The sequence below is a fragment of the Varanus komodoensis genome, unplaced genomic scaffold (assembly GCF_004798865.1).
Source record: "Varanus komodoensis strain SLA01 unplaced genomic scaffold, ASM479886v1 scaffold1, whole genome shotgun sequence".
Lineage (NCBI taxonomy): Eukaryota > Metazoa > Chordata > Lepidosauria > Squamata > Varanidae > Varanus > Varanus komodoensis.
This window is the reverse complement of record NW_025335268.1, coordinates 104,017,911-104,044,042: the sequence shown is the minus strand read 5'-3', so window position 1 is coordinate 104,044,042 and position 26,132 is coordinate 104,017,911. Positions and strand designations below refer to the sequence as shown.

General features: G+C 40.0%; 1 protein-coding gene across 2 annotated transcripts in view; it reads left to right on the top strand.

Annotated features, from left to right (window-relative positions):
• The window catches only part of LOC123027880 (nebulin related anchoring protein), a 73,445-nt gene that overhangs the window by 23,952 nt on the left and 23,361 nt on the right, over nucleotides 1-26,132 (top strand). For both annotated transcript variants that reach the window (XM_044439190.1, XM_044439182.1), the window contains exons 15-29: nucleotides 598-696; nucleotides 1,785-1,883; nucleotides 3,189-3,293; nucleotides 5,943-6,050; nucleotides 8,621-8,818; nucleotides 9,165-9,269; nucleotides 11,004-11,102; nucleotides 11,745-11,849; nucleotides 12,543-12,650; nucleotides 15,757-16,068; nucleotides 17,080-17,184; nucleotides 20,111-20,209; nucleotides 22,082-22,186; nucleotides 25,108-25,215; nucleotides 25,943-26,053. In XM_044439190.1, the coding sequence (XP_044295125.1) occupies nucleotides 598-696; nucleotides 1,785-1,883; nucleotides 3,189-3,293; nucleotides 5,943-6,050; nucleotides 8,621-8,818; nucleotides 9,165-9,269; nucleotides 11,004-11,102; nucleotides 11,745-11,849; nucleotides 12,543-12,650; nucleotides 15,757-16,068; nucleotides 17,080-17,184; nucleotides 20,111-20,209; nucleotides 22,082-22,186; nucleotides 25,108-25,215; nucleotides 25,943-26,053 (1,866 nt within the window). The remainder of the gene's footprint in view (nucleotides 1-597; nucleotides 697-1,784; nucleotides 1,884-3,188; nucleotides 3,294-5,942; nucleotides 6,051-8,620; nucleotides 8,819-9,164; nucleotides 9,270-11,003; nucleotides 11,103-11,744; nucleotides 11,850-12,542; nucleotides 12,651-15,756; nucleotides 16,069-17,079; nucleotides 17,185-20,110; nucleotides 20,210-22,081; nucleotides 22,187-25,107; nucleotides 25,216-25,942; nucleotides 26,054-26,132) is intronic.

Below are 26,132 nucleotides of genomic sequence, written 5' to 3'. Positions count from 1 at the left end.
TGTATGTGCTTCCTAGCTTGATGTACCTTGAAAATATATGAAGTAACCAGAAAAAGGTTATTTTTCAGCGGCTATCATCCATTTAATATATATGGAGTTTGTCTAAAAACTTCAGACAGCAGTCTCAGATTGCCTGCTGAACTGGATATCAAAAGGGACATAGTAAATTAACTATTTCAATTACTTTGATCGTTTATACCTTGTGAGATAACATACCTACATTTTTTCCTAGATTCTATAGCTCTCAAATACCACTTTCGACAATCCCTTTCCCGCAAAACAAATTCTTTTACTTTTAAGTAGCGCACAGTTTAAAGTTAGTAAGGAGGCAATTAACTAAGGCATATATTAATTAAGCCTTGCTGAGAACAGTAATTGTATCCACAGAGGTCTTTGAGAAGAACAGGCTTAAAGGAAAACCTCACCATGACACTATCTTGCATAATAGAATTTTAATTTCTTGCTTTCTATAGGTCACATTGTTGTTCTAGATAATGGTAGTTTTCTGGTATAATAATGGCTATACTGTATCTCCAGCCATGCAACAGTTCTGTGGTCATTGTGATCTATGCCTCTGTGTGTTTGTTTTTAATTTAGGTAAACTATAAGCAAAGTATAGACAAGCTGAAATACAGTTCTGTTACCTGCACACCTCAGATGATGCAAGCAAAGATCAATGCACAGCAGTTTAGTGATGTAAGTCCTGACGGCATCGCTCAATTTTCATAGATACAGTACAAGAGGAATGACAGAGTTAAACAGATACCTTGCACTTGTGGCAACGGTCCCTAAATGGAAGAGCCATATCAGGGTCAGCATTGTAGGTGGTCCACAGTCAACCCCTGAGACCTCCTGATCTGCTCTTTTTCCTCCTCTTGATAGAAGAAGAAGAAACAGCAGCCTTTGATTGTCTTGCACTCTCTTTCTCTTTTTGTTTAAGAACGAAGGAGGGGAGAAGCCTTTTTGCCTCCTTGGAAAAACAACAAAGCAATTCTGGCAGCCTGGTCCCACTCAATTATTAGATACATACACAAATTAAAAATAAATTTTAAGGGTATTTTATCTGCTCATCAACCTATATTAGTTATATTTAATACATCGGACTTATTACATAATTATGAAAATATAAAGAGAGATATAAAAGAAAATTATTAAAAATGAAGAAGAAACAAACATTGGAATGAAATAGATGATGGCCAAATGCTCAGGCATATCATGTACATTAACAGCATCAATATTCAAAAACAGCTGAAAGCTGAATAAAGGCCAAATTCACCTTCTTAAGTAGCAGTGGGGGAAGAAACTACAATTTTAAAGCCAGTGAGAAATGATTGCTGCATCAGGAGATGGGTATTTATTTAGTTGATCTTGATGAGCAACAAAAGTTTGCTAGATAAAAGATATGGTATTGCAAAGTGATCTCCCTTGAAAAGACTCTTGCCTTGGAAAAGTGTTTTCTCTAGTATCAAACCACCTTGGTAAAATCCAGATATAGTATTTTATTTCTGGCAAAGCCCCACTGAATGTCCCCTTTTTCTGTGCATATATGGTGCAAATATTATCTAGCTGAAGTTTATAAAGTTTGAACAAATGGAGTGACTGATTTTTTTATACATATCTGATCAATGAAATTACTTCATATTAAAAAAACATGAGGTTTTTTGTTTATTTGCTATGATTTTTAAGATAATATATTTGATGGTATAACAACTGCATCTCCAAGCCTTACAAAAGTTTGTGTGATTGTTGTCATGTGTGTCTCTGTGTGTTTGTTTTTAATATAGGTGAACTATAAGCAAAGTATAGACAAACTGAAATACAGCTCTGTTACCTGCACACCTCAGTTGATGCAAGCAAAGATCAATGCACAGCAGTTCAGTGATGTAAGTCCTATTGTCATTGTCCCAACAACATGAGAATGATTACAAAGTAAACAGATACCTTGCACTTGGTTCCCAAGTGAAAGAGCCCTATCAGGGTCAGTAGCTTCAGGGGTCCACAGCCAAACCCTGGAGTCCCCCAGATGTGTTCTTGATTCACCACCTGATAGTAACAAGGAAGAGAAGCAGTAGCTTTGAATCATCTTGCACTCTCTGGCCAGTTGTGTGGATTGGGCCCAGAGGTATGACCGGCAAACAGGGCAATGGCAGGAAAGAGGAATACATCCCTTCCCACATAGTTTGTGTTCTTTAGTCAAGTCCAAATTATTACCTCTGCAAAGAAGGGCAAGGTTGTTGCCCCCCACTTCCCCATTTTCTCAATGTAGATAATAATTCCTGTTGTAAGGATATCATTGGCTAACAATGAGGGGGATTTCTTTAACTATAACACAAATCTAAGAATGGAAGGTTGTTAGACTCAGTGTTAAAACTGGAGTGGTAGAGATAAAGTACTAAGAACAGATAGCCATCTAATTGGTCATTCTTGCCAGATGTTTACTCTGTTGAATGCTGTGTATACGTAATACAATGCACGTAGATCATGCAAGCTTGAAGGGTGTTAGATGAACGCTGGCACAGAGGCTGTGGACAAATTCCTGAAATTTCTTTGTACCTAATCGCTGCACACAGAACACTAGTAGAAGGCTAGTCTTGAATCCTTTTTCTGTCCCCTTTGGATTCCCCCCCCCCCCACTTCTGTTAGATGGATAGGAATGGAAGTGCTTCTTATTCTGTAAGAGTTGTTGATAAGTTCCTAACTGCCGTCCCGTGATTTATTTATGTCAGGTATAATCCAGAACAAGTTTCTTGTGTCTATATGTCACTAAAACTAGACCAATTAATAGGTAAAATTATATTGAGTTCAATGCAATTTAACCTGCCACACTTTCCCTGAGAACTCACAAAATGAATATAAATGAATGAATATTTTATACTATCCTAATTTCTCTTTTCCAAAATGACTGATACTAATTTCTGTTCTTTTTATATGCACAGTATTAGATATCATAGACTATTTGCCACCTGAAAAATGGATTACATTTTGCATTTATAGATTTCAAACATGTTAATGACATTTAGCATTTTGCAGATGTACTTTATGGGTTTCTGGAACCTTCTTGAACAGCAAAATGGTTTCTTGACAATTCTGTTGTGGTTTTCAGTTAAAAAATTCAGCTGCTAACAACTCTTTCATAGTTCTATACCATTATACTTGTCTTATTGAAAATGCTTCTTATGATCTGGCAGCTGAACTACCGAGCCCAGTATGAAAAAACCAAAACACAGTATACTTTACCTCAGGATGTACCACAGTTGGTCAAGGCCAAAGCCAATGCCGAATTATACAGTGAGGTAAGGAAATCTATAATTTTATTTTTGTGTATTGTAGGTCCAATACCCACAGCTGTGTAGCATTTAAATATGTGTTCAGAAAATATTCTATTTTATTTTGTGCACAAATTGGGAGCCTCATGGCAAAAGCAGCAGCTTACCATTGCTGTGGGTCTTGCCATGGGGTTCACTGCCCTGTAAGAGCCTAAGACTCTCATGGGGAGATGGCACTGACTTCCCTCCTTTCCTAGCAGCAGCAGTGTGCCCTTTTGGGCTCACTGCAACTTTTATTTGCCTTATAAACTGTTTTTTCCCATTTCCCAGTTCATAAAAATTGGCTGTCAAGATGACTTCTGGGACCCCCTTTTGACAAGCATGAGCTGCCCTTCCAAGGTGTCCCAGTGGCACCTTAGACCAGTTGCCAACTGTTTCTTTTTTTAATTTGTGCAATTAATTGTGAAAAAAATATCTACTATTAATACAGGCAGGTAGCACAGAATTGAGGGAATGAACTGAGGCTAGTGAAGGATGCTAAAGCAACAAAAAAGCCTTCTTTGGATATGTCCAGATTAAAAGGCAGAGGAAAGAAATGAGGTTCAAGTACTCAATGGGGATGGCAAAATGATAGAGGGCAGAAGGACTCTATTCCTACATTGGCTCAGTCTTCTTTCAAAGGAAGATCCATGACCTACCTGATGAAGGGGAAGTACAAGCTGAAGGAGCAACATGGAAGCTCAGGCTATAGAGGCGAATGGTCAAGGATTATCTAATTTTGTTGAATAAGTTCAGATCTCCAGGGACCGATGAACTCCATCCTAGAGTCCATCCATAATGGAACTGGCAGAAGAATTCTCAGAACTACTACCTGTTATCTTTGAGAAATCATAGAGAACAGGGAAAGTGCCAGAGGACTGGAGAAGGGCTAATGTTGTCCATATCTTCAAAAAAGGAAACAAAGAAGAACCTGGAAAATACAGACCAGTCAGTCTGATATCAATCCCTGGGAAAATTCTGGAGCAAATTATAAAGCAGTCAGTCTACAAACACCTTGAAAACGATGCAGTGGTTACTAGAAGCCAACATGGATTTCTCAACAACAAATGCTGTCAGACTGATTTCATTTTTTGATTGAGTAACCTCCCTGATGGGAATGCTGGGACTTGTTTATCTTGACTTGAACAAAGATTTGGACAAAGTGCCATATGATATCCTGATTAGCAAACTAGCTAAAAGTGGGCTAGATGGAACAGCTATCAGGTAGGTTCACAGTTGACTACAGAACTGGACTCATCAACTGGACTCATCAAAGAGTGTTCATCAATGGCACTTTCTCAAACTGGAGAGGGGTAACAAGTGAGGTACCACGGGGTTCAGTCCTGGGTCCAGTGCTCTTCAATATTTTTATTAATGATTTGAATGAGTAAGTGCAGAGAACGATTCTCAGATCTGCAGATGACATAAAGGCAGGTGGGATAGCTAGTACCCTGGAAGACAGAAAGAAGATTCAAGGTGATCTTGATAGATTGGAATGCTGGGCTGAAAACAACAGAATGAAATTCTAGGTACAAATGCTCTGCAGCTAGGAAAAAGCAACCAAATGCATCATCACAAGATGGGGAACACTTGGCTCAACAATACTGCAAGTAAGAAAGATCTTGGGATTGTTGTAGATCACAAGTTGAATATGAGTCAACAATATGATGTGGTTGTAAAATGGCAAGTGCATTTTAGGCTGCATTCACAGAAGTGTTGCTTCCAAATCACTTGAAGTACTCATTTCCCTTTACTCAGCACTGGTTAAGCCTCATCTGTAGTACTGTGTTCAAATTCTGGGCACCACAGCTGAAGAAGGATGTAGATAAGCTGGAAAAGGTTCAGAGAAAAGCAACAAGGATAGTCCAGGAACTGGAAACAAAGTCCTATGAGAAGAGATTGAAAGAACTGGGCAGACTAGAGGTATTCAAGATGCAACTAGACAGCCATCTGAGAAAGCTGGTTTAACTTGGAGGCCTGCACTGAACAGAGTTGAACCTGATGGCCTTTTGGTCACTTCCAATTCTACTACTCTATAATTCCTCATATAGCTTCAGTGCTCCATCCTGGGAACATGAGAAATTAACTGAGCTCTCCATGATTTGGGATAATGACTGTCTGACAGCTGAGCTGACTTCTCAGATTGCAAATTCAATTTTTCAAGTCTGGTTTAGAAGATGTTAAAATTTCTTTTTAGACTGGAAACTGTGAATCAGGATGAGACATATACAACTGCTTTAGCTCTGAGAGGAATCACTGGACAAAATGCAACCTTCACCGAATAAATTGCTATTTTCTAGTATGAGTATGATGCCTTCCTTTCCCTCGGTTTTCCCTGACTTAAGCACCTGCTTTGTTCCCTACATTTTATGTGCTAGATAGGACTCTGAGGTGGGGATAGTTCTGTCTTTAAATACAGAGCTATGTTGTGGTAGATGCCTTGGAAGTCACTTCATATTCTATAATTCTTTTGATCTGTGGCTGAAATAGGATAACAAACCCAAGTATAAAAGTTTTTATTAGAATTATACATCACACGTTACACTTGTCGACTTTATAGTTTGCTGAGAAAATTACATTCGTCTTGTCTATCTTTATTTACATCAGCAATGTCGTATCGCTCTATTTTGTCCCTAGATTAAATACAAAGAAGGATGGGAGAAAAGCAAAGGCCATGGCTTTGAAATGACGTTGGATTCTATGTCTTTGCTTGCTGCCAAGGCTTCAAGAAATCTTGCCAGTGATGTAAGTTATACCTATTTATTTACTTTTTAACCTGTGATATATTACTTAGAGAATCAACAGTACGTTGCCCTGGGGTTCTGAGTCTCACATATCATTCTGAATTAATTTGTCACAAAATATGATAACAGGACAAATGTTTAATATTTTATATTAAAATTAATGTACAACTATAGACAAAATTTAGAGTGTAAATATTAAAGATGTATCTATAATGTATTTGTCACAATAAACAAAATTAAAACAAAATGGTAAAATCCTACAACAATATATAAGAACACACATGACAATATGTAAATATCGATAAATAGTACAGAAATAGATATAAAAACCTTAAAAAGCTACCAATATTCCAAATATAGGCCACATTTTTAAGTGGCCTATATTAAACACCATGATCTAAGCTCTAATTTAAAATTATTTCAGTGGGAATGAATATGTCCATTAATTTATTTTTGGGGATATTCAGTACAGATACACTGTTACTTGATGAAGACTTGCCAAAATAGGTTTAGCGAAGTCTAAACAATGTAGATTAAAAATAGAATCCTATTATTCTCTCCCTTTAGCCTTCAGTAGTTCCAAGACCATGTGTGTAGTTTAGTAGTTATTTTAAACCTTTTGCCTTTGTTTAGAATCTGGGCTCTTGAACAGACAACCTGGGAGAAAGATTTAAGCAAGATTTCCTCAATATGGATTTAAACAAGAGAAATTCTAGCACAAAGAGCATTTTTAAAGACAAGGAAACAATCTAGCTATCAGCATTCATCTATGCACGAAAACTGCTAAAATAGCAAAACGCTTCCACAATTCCTAACTTGCCCAGTCAGTATGGAGGGATAATGGGAGTTGTACAACTTTTTCCTGTCTATCTATGCACAAGTTAGTGGCCCCCAAATGCTTTGAAAACTTTCAGCTCTGTTCCAAAATCATCAGAAGCTTAAAACTAATTTTAAGACCACCTGAAAGGCCTCAGGATGGAGTAGATCTAATTTTCCAGGGCCAGAGACAGAGCTGTAGCCATGAAAAGAAGATGTGACTGCCACTTTGTCCCTGCAAGCTTTTCCTATCTACTGGATAAAATCCAGCAGTGGATCCCTTGCCTGAGGTTGGAACTCCACTTCAGGAAGGGAGAAAATGACTATTTTGCAGTAAAAAGGGTGAAAGCCATGGAATTGCTGGATCTGCCACCTCTCAGTCCTCAGCCTTGCATCCTGCACTAAGAAGAGTTAGGCTAAGAGGTCTGTCACTGAGCAAGGCCACCCTTCAGGGCAAAAGACCTCTCAAGGTAGAATATTTTGCCCTTTCTTTTCCTGATATGGTGTACATTAAGTACACCAAAAATGGTGCAAAAACTAATCCTAGTGAAAAACTAATCATGATTGGTTCCACTGAAGATGTAATACCATACTTTGTTTTACCAAAGGGAATGGATGGATGGCCAATTCACAGCATGAAGGGAAGTAGAAGAGGAAGAAGAGTTCAAAGTGCACTCTCAGTCTCCTCATATGAGGAAGCTTTGGTTTCAAAGAAAAAAAAAGTGCTGAAAACTTTGTTGAAAACAAATTATTTAAGGCTCCAATTCTATGAATGCATTGTACATTCCATTGTACTTCTCAGTAAATAGCCACAGGATTAGCTGTTTATTTAATATGAAGGGTCTTCCATACACTTTTTTTCAGAGACCAAAGCAAAAAACTTGGAGGTGCTAAGCAAAACATGCAATAAACAGTGAATTTATGCTATGTGAACCCCAAAATTACAAGTCACTATGGATACCTGAAAGAAACATTTGCTAAACTTGCTAAAAGCCAGTGTGGTAAAGTAGTTAGGTTGCTGAACTGGAGATCCACTTTCTAGTCCCCATGAAGAGCCCATGAAGCTCACTGGATGACTTTGGGCCACTGGAAGTGAACATCATTGACATCAATGGGACTGCTCTTTGAATAGACTTGTCTAGATCTGCACTATTAAGCAGTCAGACCCGAAGCTGTGCAAAGGTGTTGCATGTGAAAGAAGCATGGACAATGGAAAAACCTACCAGTTGTAGATATAAAGTTACATCTAATATTAATTCTACTGGGAGATGACCCCTTGAAATGTATGGAACTTCTTAGTTATTAGGAACTTAAATCTCTTTCATTGCAATGGGTCTACTTTAAGTTGAGTTACCATTGGATACAACCCATGGAGTAGGGAACGTGGTGCCCTTGGACACTTTTCTTCGTGCCTGCCAAGGTCCTGATATACTTAAACAAAAATAACATTCTGTTGCCAATAGATGGGACTGCTATGAGATAGGTTCTGTTTGGGCTGAAAAATGTGAATTCAAAGGAGTAACTTAGTGTTTTGCAGGGCCAGACCCCACCTCTGCCTTGTAGTACATCTTTCAGGGCCTGTTTTATCCTTGCTACGCTTTCCACAGCAGCCATTTTGTGCTGGTGCTTAGGGCATTTTCCCAAATTGCCCAGAAGGGTTACATGACCCTGAAATAAAGACATTTTATATTTTACTGGTGTTTTCCTTCTGACTCTTTCATATCATGGTGAACGCAATATTTTGATGTTATCTAGATTGTATATAAAAAGGACTCTGAGAAGAATAAAGCACATTTTCACTTGCCAATGGATATGATACATTTGAAACATGCCAAGAAAGCCCAAGCCCTGGCTAGTGACCTTGACTATAGGAAGAAAATTCATGAGTATACGGTAGTTCCAGAAGACCTGAAGACTCAGTGGGCCAAAAAAGCCTATGGCCTACAAAGTGAGGTAGGTATTTTCCTCTTTTGCTATGGAATGCTGATTGAAGGCAAATTTTATACTGCATCGAATCCATGGCACATGGCAACTAGGAGTTTGCTTAAGTTTAAATATTTCATTTAAGGATCATATTAACCTCCAGTGAAAAGACACGGGAAAAAAAATCTGTTTTTCAAACAGGTGTCTATTTTTTCATTAATATTTGTAGAAGAGAATTGTGGATAGCACCAGAGTGCAATTTCTGCATTTGCTACCCAAAGTTAGCAAATTCACCTGTTTTAGTGATCTCTCTCTCTCCATCTATCATCTTTCTCTCATCATAATCTATTAAATAATGAGCTTTCCTTTTTTCCAGCTTCAGTACAGGACAGACCTTAACTGGATGAGAGGAGTTGGCTGGATAGCAGATGGAAGTCTCAATGTTGAACAAGCCAAGAAAGCAGGGGAACTTGTTAGTGAGGTCAGTGTTTTGATATTGCAGTTTAATATGGATCTTTAAAGTAAAGAAAATGTGAGAATATGGTACTGTACTATATTTGAATTTACCGAAGCCCTGGAAAACTGCCATTCATGTTGGGTTGTATTCAGTGTGGAGGATGCTAACACATCCAAGAAAGCTGGAAATTATTGAGTGTGGGGAGGAGTGATATTTCATAGAAACCTCCAGTGCCTAAGGAAGGAAGAATCGCTAGAGTATTTAGCATTACTAGTGATTATTCTCTGATGCTGTAGATCTCTGACATCTGGCTACAGTGGCACTATGAAGCACAGACCGAAAGAAACAGCAGTGCTCAGATCTGGTATCTTGCAGAGAAGCAAAGTGACACCTACTGCTGGGGTTTGCCACAGAAATACTCACTCGCAGAGATATTGCATCCAGTTATGATTGGCTGATACACGTCTTCATTTCTGAACCATGTAAAATGTAGATCAGTTGAAGCTAGCACATTTCTTGGACACTTTTATACCCACCTAGGAGCTGGCATTTGTTATTTTTTGCATAATTTCCTACTGGGGTACACATCATTTTTTAAAGTGTTCCTAATATGCCTCACTCTTCTCCGATCTTGAATGCAAAATAATAGGCATCTCTTTGAAGTGTTGTGTACCTTAATAAAGCAGAAATGAATCTGATCTTTTTTTTAGCTGGCAAAGTAATGGGGTGAAAGTGAATATATTCACCTATCAGAAATAGAGTATTTCTCCAAAGGAGTACCACGTGGAGGCATACATGGAAGTACATATCCTTGATTGAGGTATTCAATTGTGGAGTTGATGGCATGGAAGTATTGATTAACTTCAATATTAAGTATTGAGTTTGCCTCCTATTTCTAATGGATGCTGCTATGAAAACAATATGTGCATACATACACACAGAAACATATGGTGCTTTTGACAGCAACAAACCAAGAGGAAGATTCACTTAGAAACAGTTTATGCTATTAAGCTATGTTTCACACAGATATGATAAAGCAATCCAAATATTTAACTTCTCTGGACTGTTTTTCTTATGTTTTGAAGACATTGTATAAAACATGTACCAGAAGTATAGCATATGAGTCACTTTGTAATGTGGGGATACTTAGACAAGTATCTGCCTAAGTTCAGGTATCCTTTGCTATTTGTACCACTCTGATTCACACCTGGAAATCCTTAGAAATACAGGAACATGGGTATCCGCTGGCTTTATTTTGCCTATATATATTTCAGAATATGTATAAGGGGAGACAGCATGAAGAATATGTCTCATATCTAAATGAGATAAGTAAAGGTATTCATTCAGGAATTTTCATTGGTTAGTTAATCTGCATTATTTGGTGATGGGCAAAAAAAGAAAGAAAATAAAATGGTAATCCTGTTATACCAGGCTTGTTGAACTCATTTTCCACCCAACTTTGTGCCCTCCACCAGTCCTCCATTCTTGCTGGGAATGATAAGTCTTGCAGTCCAATACATCTGGAGAACACCAGGTTGTGGAAGGCTGCATGACACATACACAGCACCCATTTTATTAATGTGATCTTGCCTTTCTTTCTTAGCTGAGGGTCACATGAAAAGCTTGCATTACAGCAGCCTATGCTAATAGCAAGTGGGACACAACTCATCTCTTTTCGGCCTTTGAAGAACTGTGGCAAAGAGATCTGTATCATCTTGCTTTACAAAATAAACAAATTAATTAATCTGTTTTAATTAGAAAAAGTACAGACAGAAGGCTGATGCTCTAAAGTTCACAAGTGTGGCAGACAGTTCCCATATCAAACATGCGAAGAAAAGCCAGGAACTGCAGAGTGATGTGAGTCCTTATTTTACCTTCTCTCCAGACAGACTCTTTATCATTAAAATAGGCAATTTTGGGGGACAGGCACCACTACTGAAAAGCAATAGGATCCAGCCACGAACATCTGTTGTTGTTTTACATAGGTTTGAGGCGCACTTCTAAGATTTTTTTTTGAACTCTGTACTTCCACAGGTAGAAAACCTTTAACTCCAAAGGGTATCAAGATGCATGCTTGCCAGATTTCTGATGCTATGATGATGAAGGCCATGTTCCTAACTAGAGAGGAAAAGACTAAATTAGGTCTCTTAGAACATCTGCAGTTGCTCTTTCCTCACTGACACTTTTTTGTCTATTATTAAAATTAAATTGTCCATCTTACATGGTACCTGTACCATTTTTTTAGTTCTTAAACAAGACTGCTGCCTTGAGCACCATTTTTCCTTGTAGAAAAGCAAGGTACAATCAATTAAATAGTTGATAGATAAATAACTAGTACTAAGGGACACTTGTGTTCATATCTGGTTAGACCAATGCTTTGTCTTCAGGTAACACTAATCTATAGAAACAAGTCACATTTAAAATCAGTCAGTAAATCTTTTGACAATCTTGAGTGTCTATGCTTCGAATTGATACTATTTGGTTTCCCTTTATGAACAGGTTGCGTACAGATCAGGAAAAGAGAATTTTCTTCACAATTACACCATCAGCAAGGATGAGCCACTTTTCATACAGGCCAGAATAAATGCTGCAAATATTAGTGAGGTAGGGATGGATGTGAATGCCATGTTTTCATACTGTTGAAATCCTGATAATTGTTGATGCTTTCACAAAAGTTTTCTTTTGTCATAGTTTTAACTATCTGGACTTTTCACAAAGAATTTTGGCAATAAGAATTTAGTAAAGTTGCAGAGAAACCTAGTCCCTTAGAGATAACTATAATTTCTTAGGCAGCGGGAATGACTTTTGGACTAGTTTAAGTCTGTGTTGTAGGTCCTTGAATTAATATTTCTATTCTTCAGTGCTGTTCAGTAAATTGAACGAGTAATTCACTTTGAGTTCATCCTGTTGAGTACCTTTCCCAAACCTGTCAGATATTTTGGGGTTAGATTATCCACCAGCCTGGTCAGCATTAGTAAAGATCAGGGATAATGGGAGTTGTACTCTAGTATATAAAGAGAACTGTGTTGGGGAAGGCTGCTGGAGGGTTCATGAGTTCTAATGATGCCCGAATAATGACTTTATAATTACAAGATAATATTGCATCCTGAATAAATAGCTCCTAAATCTAAACAAGTGCGAACAAGCAGGTGGAATTAGGACTGGTTTTTGCAATATGTTGAAATAGCTCCTGAAACAATAGGCAGCTGATTCTATTAGGATCTTTCAGATGCTAATGTTGCACCTATGTCACAAAGCAGTAACAAAAAGGTAATTATGACTCTGACATCTTTTAAGAAAATCTACAAGAGTAGCTGGGAGAAGCAGAAGGAGAAAGGATTTGAACTGCATCTTGATGCAATACCGTTCCTGACAGCCAAAGCAAAGAGGGACTTGGCAAGTGATGTGAGTACTGATTAAACGAGAACATATGGCTGCTTTAGCCTAGGGAGCTATTATGTGCCCTTATGAGCTCTACAGCTTTATCTGTAGAGGCCGCTCTGTTTCTTGGTATCCCGAGGAGCTGCGGTTGATGAAACGTGCTAGATATCAGCTAGAGCGGAGACGGTGTAAGACCTGAAGTAAAGATGACTGAACCCTTTCTAGAGCACGTACTTATGGCTATTGCATGGTGGCATGGGCAGCAAAGAGGTGTTGCTCTGTGGGCTCCATTGCAGACTTAAGTCACCATCCGAGTGGAGCTCTTCTGCCTGCTCTGAGGGCACTTAACACTCCCCAGTGAAAGGGCCCAGGCTTCCCTGAAGACCCACCATGACGTTTCTGCATCATACTGGTCTCCACAACAAACCTGACACTGTTGTTAGTGCATCTCCTGTTGCAGTGTCTGATGTCACCATCTGCTCGATTTTTGTGGGATCATTTTCAGTTATTTACAGCCTGATGACATTAACAGAGAGCAAGCGGTGTGGCCATGTGCTCTCTCGGTCCTGGCCCTTATGGCCTGATGCAAGCTAGCTGAGCTGCTTTAACTGGCTGGGATCAGGGACAGGTAAACGCATTGCTGCAAGAAGGGGTGGGTTCTCCTGCTTTCGAGGAGACAGTAGTATGACCATTCCAGTAAAAAAAAACTATTCTGGACCCAATGGTGTTTGATAATTGCTGCCCAGTAGCAAGCACTTCTTTTTTAGAGAAGATGGTTGAGATGATTATGACAGAGCAGCTGGAGGATACTGATTATTTAGACCCATTTCTGGTTTTGCCTGGTTATAGGACTGAATTATTCTTGTCGCTATAATGGATGACCTTTATTGGGAGAGGGATGGAGAAAAGAAACCCTGTTAATTCTACAGGATCTCTCATTAGCTTTTGATAATCTTGAGCACAGCATGCTCCTGCACTGAAGTCCGTGGGCCATGTCCTGGAGGCATTGTGTCACAGTGCTTCCAGTCTTACCTGCAAGATTGATTCCAGAGAATAACATTGGGTGATTGTTCCTCGAACTGTTGGCAATTGACTATGGGGTTCAGCAGGATACACCTCTGTCCCCAGTGTTATTTCACATCTATATGAAGCAGCTGAGAGCAGACATTAGGAGATTTGGATCCAAGAGCCCTCATTATGCTGATGATGCATTGTTCTATCTTCTTGGGACAACAGAGTAAGGAGAGTCTGTGCAAGTCTTTGATCAGTGATGGGCAATAAACTGTTGAAGTTGAAGCCCTGTGGCTGAATGGTTCCTAGGGTGAGGAGACAGGGTTATTACTTGTTCTGGATGGGGTTGTACTCCCCCTGAAAGGTGAGAACTGCAGTCTGGAGGCATTTTGTTGCTGTGCTGGACACACAACTGACTGCAGTAGCACAGAGTGCCTTTTACACCTCCTACTGGCTTGCCAGCTACGACCTCTGGACAGGGATAATTTGACCACAGTGATACTGGGGCTGGTAACCTCAAGATTGGTTACTGCAATGTACTCTGTGTGGGTCTGTCCTCCAGGCTGCTCCAGAAGCTGGGGTCAGTGCAAAATGCACCTACTCAGCTCTTGTTGGGAGTTACTCTTTTCAGCGTGCAACTCCTGTGCAGAAGGAACTGCAATGGCTAATGATTTGCTATTGGTAAAAATACTCTGATCAGCTTGGGACTAGGATACTTCCTCTACTGATCTGCCCAGTCAAAGAAATCATCAGAGGACATTTTTCAGGTGCTTCCAGATTAGAATGTACTCCTAAAAGAAAAACCGTTAGAGTGGTGGCCACATTTTTATGTAACTCACTGCCTTGGGTGGTCAGGCAGGTACCAACACCGGTCTGGTTTTGGTGCCTGCTAAAGACACATTATTACAGGAAGACGTTTATTGTTAACCAGCCAGAGTCTTAATGTCCTTTCATTTCTATATATAGTTCAACATCTTGCTTTTATTCTTTTGTTTTTATCTTATACTATTTACTGCTCCAGAATCTGTTTGGATGTGGTACAGCATAGAAACCCTGAAAATAAGTAAATAAAATTTCCAAGTTTATTAGGGCCAAACTACACATGATGTTATCCATATGGTTTCATCCATTATGCATGATATCTTTTAATCTAAATTGCCAACAGCAGTTGGTGGGAAACTTAACTGAGGCTGTGGGTGGGAGGAGGAGCTTTAATACTTTGTTCCCGCCATGGTCCTAAATGAAATCTCCCTGCACCTTCTATTTGCAATAGCAGGGCAAGGTTCCATTTCTGCCAATCAGACCTTTCCTCTAGTTGTGAATGGCAGGTGTGCAGTAATTGGGTAGGTAGTATTCTGCTCAGGACTGTGATGGGGAAAATGATTACCACAAATTACCCTGAGCCATAATCACAACATTTCATGTTTTCCTTTCTTGCTCCATTATTTCCACCAAAATAATACAGAGGAAAAGAAAGAGGGATAAACTAAGCACTCTAATCACTCACGGTGAAAGTATGTGAGATCATAGATGCTACCCTTCTGGAGCTACACATGATCCCAACTTGGACTGGAAATGTGGTGTTTCAGAGGAGACCAACTTAAATTTCTGCTCATCTGTTTTCATCCCATATTTCTATCCCCCATGGAGGGAGAGTTAAAAAAATAAGGATGTGGGGATCAAATCAGATAGAAGGAAGCTTCTGTCCTCTTCTGCTAGATTGCCATAGTCCCAATCTAGTTTTTTGTTGTACCACTGTTACTGGTTCAGTCAAGGTGATGGAAGGAAATAGCAACAGTCACTAAAAGTGCAAACCTTTGATTGTATGCTTAGAAGTAAATCCCACTGAACACAATATAGGGTTGGGGAGCATTTTATTTCAATACACAATTTGAAAGTGTCCTTCCCCCAGAGAAGTATATATTAGGTATTTTGTCCATGGTCAGTAGTTTTACCAGGGAAAAGATGCCAAAAAATAATTTTGGTGGGGAAGGAAACTCTCAGATTGCGTATTGAAACAGATTGTTTGCCTTAACCCGGTGCTATTGTTAGTACTGACTTTGGCCTAGCTACTTTTCTTCCCACCTATGATCCATTCTGGTTTTTATTTCCTTTACAGATAAAATACAAGGAGAATTATGAGAAGACAAGAGGAAAGTTGATTGGAGTGAAAGGTGTGAGCGAAGACTCACAAATGGCTCACTTGCTCCATGTTTCAAAGTTGCAGAGTGATCTGGAGTATAAAAGGGCATCTGAGGACATAAAGAATCAATATCATGTATCTCTGGATATGATCAATCTTGTCCATGCCAAGAAAGCTCAGGATTTGGCCACTGACAGGGGATACAAAACCATCATGCACCGTTACACTGCTTTGCCTACGGACATGAAGACAGAATGGGCCAAGTGGGCTTACGGCTTGCAGAGTGATGTAAGCAGTTTTACATTGTTTAAACTTATACAGAATTCTTCCCCCTCTGGCAATGTCAAAGGAATTTCCACCAATGTGGACTTTCTAAAAGTCAAATTTGTGCTCTAGAATCAGAATGAAGGTTGCTTTTTATATTTTCTCTCTGTGGAGTGCCTGGGATCAACAAAGGTGCATCATGTTGACCTTTTGAAGTATCTGAGATTTATTGCATTGATGGAGGAACCCTCCTGTCCAATGACCCTTGCCTATCTGCTACTCATATTGGCAACTTGCAGGGTTATTTAAGCCATCCTTCCTGAACCTGGCATGCTCCAGATGTGTTGGACTGGAACACAGAAAAAGCTCGGGTGTTTCCTAAGGCAATGCAGGACCAGTGGGTCATCTCTGCTTGTCTTAGGGACTCCTGATCTTCCCCTCATGGACCTGGGCATGGGTGATTAAAGAAAAGTATAGATGCATAGAGGGTAAGTTATAAGCAAGCACAATACCTTAGAAATGCAAAGCAAAAAACACCCACTCCCCTAGGGATTTGGCCACACATTCAAAGCTACTGGCTGTTTCTAATGTTCCAATGCATCCCAGCACTACAGTTCTATTCCCATTTACCTGGGAGTAAGCCTACGTTACTCCTAAGACTGACTCTTAATTTCAAGTAATAGAATGGGGCAGAGTCTGTACTGAGAAAACTCATGCTCTGTTTCTAATACTTGATATCTTTGTGTTGGTTTAAATAGAAACCATTTAGCAAGCCATAGCAGAGAATTTAAAAAGCTCTTTAAATGTATTTTCTTTTACATTTTATAGCAGATTTTTTGCTGTTAGCAATATCATCATCTCTTTTCTTAATCTCTTCCCCCACCCTTCTCATTTCTGCTCACAACTGCAAGGAAGTCGATAAAACAAAAGCAGGCACTAATTTGACTCAGCTGGTGTTCTGATGTGTGAATTCTTTAGGTGGCATTTTTAATGTGCGAGCAGCAACAATGGTGCATTTTCTTCTCCTTTTGTCAGAACCGATACAGAGCTGATTTGAACTGGATGAAAGGAGCTGGATGGATCGCCACTGGGTCATTAAATGTGAAGCAGGCTAAGAAAGCAGGAGAACTCATTAGTGAGGTGAGATTTCATGACAGCACGTAACAAAACTTGCTGCATAATGCGTGTAAAATGGCTGTATAAAATTAAAATAATTTTCACTCAAAGGGGGAAAGAAAAAGGCATCCCACATGAAAGCTCTCCAAACCAGGAATAGGACTCATAATTAGAGGGAAGCCAGATACCAAACACAAAACAGTGGGAGTCCATATAGCCTTTGCAAAAACAAAGTAGGTGACAAATGATATCATGAATAATAATGACAATCAAACAATGCTCAATTGCTACCCCACTAGCGGGTTTTTTTCCTTTAATGTAGTGAATCAAGTGAAAGCCATAAAAAGTATATTTATGGCACTAGGAACCTTCTTTTAGTCTTATACAAGCTCTCTTTCTCTCACACTTGTGCTCTCTTCAGCCAGGAGCTACAACAGAGCACCGTGAGCATTATTAAAGTGCTTGACCTGCAGTGGAAGTATCTTATACTCTGACATTCCCATCCCCAACAATTACATTCATCTGTTCTACTTCAGGGGTGTTTCTATACACTCGGGCTGAAAACAACAGAGAGTAAAGATGGTACGAGGAGGGTTATTGTTGTCCATGGTGGGCACACACTTCTCACTGTGTCACAGGTTTCGTCCTACATTTCAGTGCCTCATTTTCAGTGACCAGAGACTATAAGCATTTTTAGATGAGTCTTCTACTGTGTGTTCGCCACGACTTATTCACACTGGTTTGGATGAAATTGCCGTGGTCCTGGCTCGCTCCTCTGCTTTTCAGTCACTTTCCTGGTTTTATCCCTCAGTAGCAAAAATGCAGCATTTTTTGCAATCCTGAAATGGAAATGAGCCCATCCAGCAGTGTGCTCGTGCCATGCTGCTTTTTTCTGCAATGCCTTGAAATAAGTAGTTATGCTATCGCCCCTGCTGATGCACTGGAAGCATTACATGACCACGCTTACTTAGTTCCATCTGCACCCTGTCGTTTCTCATCCTTCCATTTTAGGTATCTTCCTTGGAAAGACTCACTTGCTTTCAGCTCCATCCTTGCTTTCAGTTCAGTCTTCAGATGAAAGCCCCATTGGGTTCTCCGTGGACCAACATATGCACATACCCTACTTTGTCGCGTGGTGGGGGGCAGCCAGTGTCAAGTAGATGCCCATGGGCACCTGCAGAAGCATGTGGAGGGCTGCAAAATAAACTCAAAGAGCCTCATGCAGCTCCCGAGAGTCGGTTTTGCCACCCTCGGTTTTGTCTGTCTATGAACTATCATAGGATTGTCCCATTCATGTCTTATCCATTATTAGTAATGAAACTTATGAGCCATTTGAACCTGTACGTTTTGCATTGTTTTTGATGTTCTTGCATACCTTCCAAAGTTTTATCTTATCTTATTTAATTTTATTGTTTTTTATTTTCATGGCACCAAGTACTGCTGCAGGTGCTGTAAAATGGGAGCATGGAAGAAGGGGAGGAGTTGTACCAACAGCCATCTCAGGGGGAGGGAGTGTGGATTTCTGATCATTACCACCTCGCTGTACCTAACCATGTAAAAGAGAGGAAAGGAAGGGACAGGGTAAAAATCCAATTATAGCAAAATCCTACCATGGGTCAAACTAAATTACTGTATCTACTTCAGTTATTCTACAGTGCTACTTCAATCCAACTCTCTTGTAGTGTATCATCTGAACCCAGCCACCATGGGTTATTCAAGGGTTAAACAATATTTGCATAGCTCAGCTACAAACTGAAGATCATGTGGGTATTGCTGAACTCTCATATAGCCCACACTGCCATGCTGGCACGCACCACAGCTCATTGAGGATTAAATAATCCACATGAATAATCCAACTTTATGAGAACAAGATTGTATTGCACTGTATTGGGGTTGCACTGTTGGTTTTTTAAAATATTGGCATGGTAAATGATATAGATCTAATCTCCATAAAATAACAGGTACACAACAAGCTCTTGGAAGGAAGGTGCAAGAACATCTACCTGCAATACACATTGTAACCATTTCCAGAGGAGTAGTTATAGTATGGTGCAGCAGCAGCAAGAAAGGGTTGTGCAGTATTCAGGATCTGAACTAGTAAATTTATTCTGGAATAATTTTTCAGGAACACTGTCCACTTCATCAAATACGTGAAGTGTTACCCTAAGACCGACAGATTTATGCACATGCTGGGGTAGGAAAGGTGTAATGAAAATATCACAGACAATGATAATTGCGGTAAGAGCTGCCATTCACAAAACATTGCAGGATGACAGCACAGACATAATTGTAATGATGTCCAAGATAACATATGCAAATGCAATTTTTAAAAAGCTTTGTCAAAGCACCCTTACCCCAAAACATATGTATAGAAATCTGCCAGTCGGAGGTGTATCTGATGAAGCGGATGGCACCTGCAAAAGCTTATGGCTGAATCACTGTGAATCACAAGGCTATTTGCTGAAATAGCTACATGACTGTAACTCAGCAATTGTCACAGAGCTGCCATGTTCAGGAGCTAAAGGAAAACAAAATTTCAGATAATATATGAGAGTATTACTATTATATCTACTGTAGTTGAATGTTTATATTTTACCTTTAGAACCTTTTAATACACAAGGCTGGGTTTTGCTGTTGTTGTTTTGCTTCAGACGAGTTGGAAAAGATTTTCAGTTCATGGAATCATGAGTGTTTTAGTAAGCATAAGATAATGTTAAATATTATCCTTAAATTTAAGTGGACATTCTTTACTACTACACTGGTAAAGATTATTGTTAAATGGAAACAAATATTAATCTGAAATTTCCTAGGAGATAAAGCTGAGGAAATAGGAATAATAATTATGTTCACAAATTCACTCTAATCTCAAGCAACCGATGAATTTTTTTCTTTCAAATATCATGAAAGAGCAGCACAAAATTCATAGCTTTGATCTTTTTCTGCTCAACAGAAGAAGTACCGTCAGCATCCATACGCTTTGAAGTTTACCAGTATTAAAGACACTCCTGAGATGATCCAGGCTAGAATTAGTTATAACCAGGCTGTGGATGTAAGTTATAACGTATATACATTATGATTATAAGAGTGGTATCCTCTTTGAACGACCTGATTGAAGCACTGGCTTTCTTTCTCATTCCCTGTCACTAAGATTATTCCTAGGAACTGAAAAGGGTTGCGTTCTAATCAGGTGAATCATACAAAGGCTATTTTTAGTTAGGATGGAAACCTTCTATCCTCCACTGATCCCAATGGGAAACCCGCATCCACAGATGCAGATGTATTTCTAACCCTAACCTAACACATTCAGATTGTATACTAAATATTATAATAATTGCAATGTGTAATGAGATCAGTGCATTATAATTTGGGAGACCTTTCTTCTTTTCATTGGGTGGTTGGAAATGTAAAATCATTGTCATCGTCATGACTGTTACTCTCAGTCTGGGTTACACGATTAATAGCAATGTCAATGACAACTGTCATCCCTGCATTCAGCTTCAAGGTCACTCATGAGACTGCAGTGATAGACATGACTGCATGTCCATATAGAGATGAATGCAGGTGCTTCCAGATCGTGAAGCATTCTCTCCATGTGATCATGGACAAGCTTGAGGACAACTGCACAGGGGTGCTGCTGCTAATGATTTATTGTGCAATATTAGTGCCACCAGTGCCTTATTTATGATCCTGCGTGATGGTTAGAGTGTTGGATTCCTTTCATGAGATGGGCCAAAGGGCCTGTTTAGCAAAATGCAGGCCATGAGGGCAGGGAGGTGAAGATTGCCCGCCCCCCAGCTCCCCACTGAGAACTGCCTGGCACCAAACCTAGTATTTTTTCTGCACCAGGCTAAGCCTGTCTGCTATAACAGGCCATTTAATTAGCTTCAATGTTATACTGGGGCATTATGTCAGCTGCCTAACAGGTGCTGTCATCTCTGTTATCTATCATAACTTTAAGTTTGGGTTTACGTTTAGCTTTAACATCTTGGACTGTTTGTTTTTACTTTGATTTTATTCTGTATTGAACTTTCCCAGATTTTATGTTTTGTTATATTTTGAAGTGTTTAACCTTTGCAAACTGCCCAAAGAGATTAGACTATTGGACAATATGCAAATGAAGTAAGCCAACCCCACACAAATATATACCAGGATGCCTGCAGGAGAAGACCTGTAGCTGACAGTAATACGCAACAGATTGACATGGGGGTTGATGCAGGAGGTTATCGTTTCTTTAGGTGCCTGGTCTTTATAGGTCAACACCAGGACCTTGAATTGGCTTCTGAAATAACCTGCTTCTAAAAGGTTTAGTGCAACTGTGCTATCCCAGTTATGACTGTCTCAAATACATCAATACTAACTGCATTTTCTGCACTATCAACAAATAGTACACGAGCACTACTCTGACACCAGAGATCATAATGTTCAGAAACCAGTGGGAGATCACTGAAACTCCTAGGATATTGCACTCTTAATCCATAAATGCCTGTGTCCTATAAAGGAAGACTCCAGTGTGACCTTATCAAGACGTTTTACTCCACCTATACAGAGTTGAACTGGGTGGATGCTTTGCTGAGCAATTACAGATATTTATTATCCTAGTAATACTAAGATGGTTATAGTATAATAAGCTTTTCAAAGAATTGAATTGACAGAGATGGTACGAGTTGAAAAATCGTCTTCACAACTTGTCAAAAAGTGGTCAGTTAAAGTGCCACCCACATCTCTGCTGGAAGGCTGCTCCAATACTGGGTGTCACAGTGGAACTGGCTTTGGTACACTCTCCTCATAACCTGTGTTCACAATCTGCCGTCAAAGTGCTCGATCAGATTCATATGGGTTGATAATATATGGATAACCCGGCTTTGCATGGATCATTGTTGGATATGTAGAATAGTCTTATACAGCTTTCTGTATTTTGTAGAGGCTGTATAAGGAGCATGGAGAGAACATAAAGCATCATTACACCCAAACAGCAGAACTTCCTGAGATCTTTCAAGCTAAACAAAATGCTCTGAATATCAGTGAGGTAAGATTTTCATTCAAGCAACATTTAATTCACCTTACAGAGCCACCGTTTCCTTTAATAACATATTGTCCTGGTGTCTTATTTACATTCAACATAGATGCTATTGCTTTTCTAAAGGTATTTTATCATAGAAACAGAGCGAGTCATAAGGGGCCTCCCGTGCCATCTAGTCTGACTCCCAGCTCCAGCCGGCTCCATTCACGACATGCCTACCATGTACATGTCTAGCCTATCTTTGAACACCCTCACCGATGCGGCTCATCCACCTCCCATGGAAGCCCATTCCATACCCTTGGGGTCCTAACTGTCAGGAAGTACCAAGTACCTTGGTTCCATTAGAGTGCGTCCTCCCCTCCTCTGCAGGGGAGAACAGGTCTCTACCCACCTCCGTGTGAAACCCCCTCACTTACCTATATGTTGCCAACAAATCCCCTCAGAGTCTCCTCTTCTCCAGGCTGAAAAGACCGAGTTCCCTCAGTCTCGCCTCATACAGTTTTCCCTACAATCTGGCCACCATCCTTGTGGCCCTATGCTGCACTGACTCTAACCTGGCCATATCCTTCCTGTGATGAGTGGCCCAGAACTGAACACAGTACTCCAGTTGCAGGTGCACCAGAGTTGTATAGAGTGGTAGTAATACCTCTCTCGATCTAGAAGCCACGCTTCTAGCTATGCAACCAAGGGTGGCATTTGTCCTCTTGACCACCACATCACACTGCTGACTCATGTTTAGCTTGCAGTCAACCAGTACCCCAAGATGCCTTTCACAAGCGCTGCTCTCCAGCCACTTGTCCCCTAACCTGTACTTATGACACTCATTCCTGAGTGTCCTGGAGCGCTTACGTCCATATATGCCCAGTTACCTGAAGGAGCGCTTACGTCCATATATGCCCAGCCGCCCCTTGAGATCAGCGGGAGAGGCCCTTCTCCGGGAACCCTCTGGGAAGGAAATTAGGAGGGTGGCTACTCGGAGGAGGGCTTTCTCTGCGGTGGCGCCCAACTTATGGAACACGCTCCCCAGAGAGGTCCGCCTGGCGCCGTCGTTATTTGCTTTTCGGCGCCAGGCGAAAAACTTTTTATTTAAGCGGTATTTTAACTGTTAGTATTAACTGATTTTATCTGGCCAGGGCGGCTTATTTTATATTGTATTTTTTGGATTTTTAATGTTTATATTAATTTATTGTTGTAAGCCGCCCCGAGGCTTCGGCGAATGGGGCGGCATAAAAATGTTTTAATAAATAAATAAATAAATAAATGAATTCCTATGCCCCAAGTGCAAGACTTTGCACTTATCCATATTGAACACTATCCTGTTGTCTCCTGCCCACTTCCATAGTCTGTCCAGATCCTTCTGGATCTGGAGTACCTGCTCTTCAGTTGTGGCCACTGCCCCCGTTTTAGTATTGTCTGTGAATTTGAGCAGCAGATTGTTCACCCCTTCTTCCATGTCATTGATGAAAAGAATGAACAAGATTGGCCCCAGGACAGAGCCCTGGGAGACCCCGCTTGTCACTGGCCACCATCCCCATGATTCCCCACTAATGGTTACCCTTTGCTTTTGGTCAGTCAACCATGCTCTAATCCATTGGACAGGGCATTGGTTTCTCTCAAAATTCCTCAATTTCTTAACCAGGATATCATGGGGCACTTTGTGAAAGGCCTTGCTGAAATCCAGGTAAACCACATCCACTGCGTCCCTCTGTCTAGCCACCTTGAAACCTTGTCATAGAATTCCACAAGGTTTGTCTGGCAGGACCTGTTTTTGAGGAAGCTGTGTTGTGTGGCCACCAGTCTCCCTTCCCTATCTAGCGTCACCAGATCTCTCGCTATTATGAGCCTTTCCATTGTTTTTCCTACAATGAATGTAAGGCTAACTGGTCTGTAATTCTCCATGTTCCCTCTACTCCCCTTTTTGAAAATTGGGGCCACTGAAAATTGGGATCTCCCTGTATCTTGACAGTGACTCTGCATACCTTGCACCTTTCAGGTTGTATTGTTGGCTGGCTTCTGTAGCTCATAGGGCACCATAGAAGAGCTGGGGAACTAGGACTAAACAGGATTACCATTTCTATGAATTTCATTTGGGACCCAAACATGGGTAGCTGCAAAATTCGTAACTCAGTTGGAGGGCAGGGTTTACCATTAGTGGCAGTGTTGTTTCATTTATTTATTTTAATTTTGTGCTGTAATAGCTGGTGGCATCAGACTTCTTTTTGCTATTTTTTAAAATTTCAGAAAGCCCTAGATGCGGGTTGAAAATGTAATTGACACAAAAAATGGTGTCCTCACTGGCACCTGCCATTTTCTTTTATGGGTGGCCATGACTGCCATCCTGATCCACCCATGCACACACAGCTTCATCTGTGGCATTCCAGGAAAAAGAAAGTGACCTCCAGGTCATCATGAATGGTGTTGTGTTATTGCTGCTAATTCCATGGGTGGCCATAAAATAAGCAAAACAAAGAAACTGGTGCCACTGCTAACTGTAATTGGTCCTCACCCTTCCCAATCTTCTTGCTCACAAATCGGGCTAACAGCTTACTGCACAGTGGGTTGTACCCTGAATTTTTCCGATACATACACTGGTTTTTTAATCTTCATTAGGTTACCTGACTTGAATTTATAACCCACTGACTTATGTTAAGTCATTTGTCACATTGGTCACAGTGAAACCTAAGGTCAAATAACTTAGCCTGGAACTACTCATTTTCAGTAAGGAATAGTAGTCAGATGAGGCTTGTGACATTGAAGTGTTATGAGATTTCTTTAATGTGTCACCATCCATATCTAGAAACAAGGGAATGAATACAGATTTAGTTCTAGGTTTTATGCATTTGATGTTCTAGGTAAGGCATTTGATGTAGGGAAGAGTTTCAGATGTCAATAAATGTATGCTGGTCCTGTGTGCTCTTTTCAAACAGACCCGCTACAAGGAATCTTGGAACAAGATACGAGATGGTGGTTATAAACTGAAACTGGATGCCATTCCTTTCCAGAGTGCAAAGGCTTCCAATGAGATTATAAGTGATGTAAGTTGAGATAATAGCAACAGCATCTGGAATAAAAATTAAAATCTTTGTAGAAGAATTCTTCTTGGCACAATTTTCTTGGAGCTGAGAAGGACAATGTAGACAGAAAGCAAACGCATGAAGAGCTCAAACTCTACAAATTATTTTGGAATAATTTCTACTAGGATGTACAAATCATGTTCTTTGAATAGCATTCCTCTTATCATTTAAAAATTATTTGCTTTCTTTAATGTAACGGTAGGTATGCCCATAAAATTATCCAGTCCTTTAAATCAGTATGCCAAGTGTTAGGCTTAGATGTCAGATCATCTTTCCTTACATTATTGCAGCTTAGTTCAACCCAGTGTAATGAGCTGCAAGAAGTGGGTCTACCAGTCCATCATAACATGATAGGAAATTACATTATATTTTCAGTGAAGCGTACATATGGTTGAAACCATAAAATGTGGGCTCTCCTAGAGTTCTCCATGCATATCTCTCTGAAATTCTTCCTTGGTCAAAGAAAGTACATTTTAGTAGGTATAACTCAAAAATTTAACCCACAACCTGCTTCTAACACAGTGTACCCATTTTAATGCTGGTTTGGTCCTGTGGGAGAGTGGCCATTTGGTTGCGTCAGCATGTCTTTATTTAAAATAATCACTTGCTGAGAAACACCAGAATGTAATATGGTTAAAGTCTGTATGTTTCTTTCCTTATCATGTCTTCATTTTATTTTCTTCCCCAGTACAAGTACAAAGAGGCGTTTGAGAAAGCCAAAGGGCAGATGATTGGCTCCCGTGGCTTGGAAGATATAAACATTTCTCATTCAGTGCATGCTGCTTTGCTACAGAGTGATGTAAGTAGCACAAGCAATGAAAGATGAGCAGAGCCCTCTTCAGATGTCAACAGCTGCAATCCATGGAGGGATGACAAGG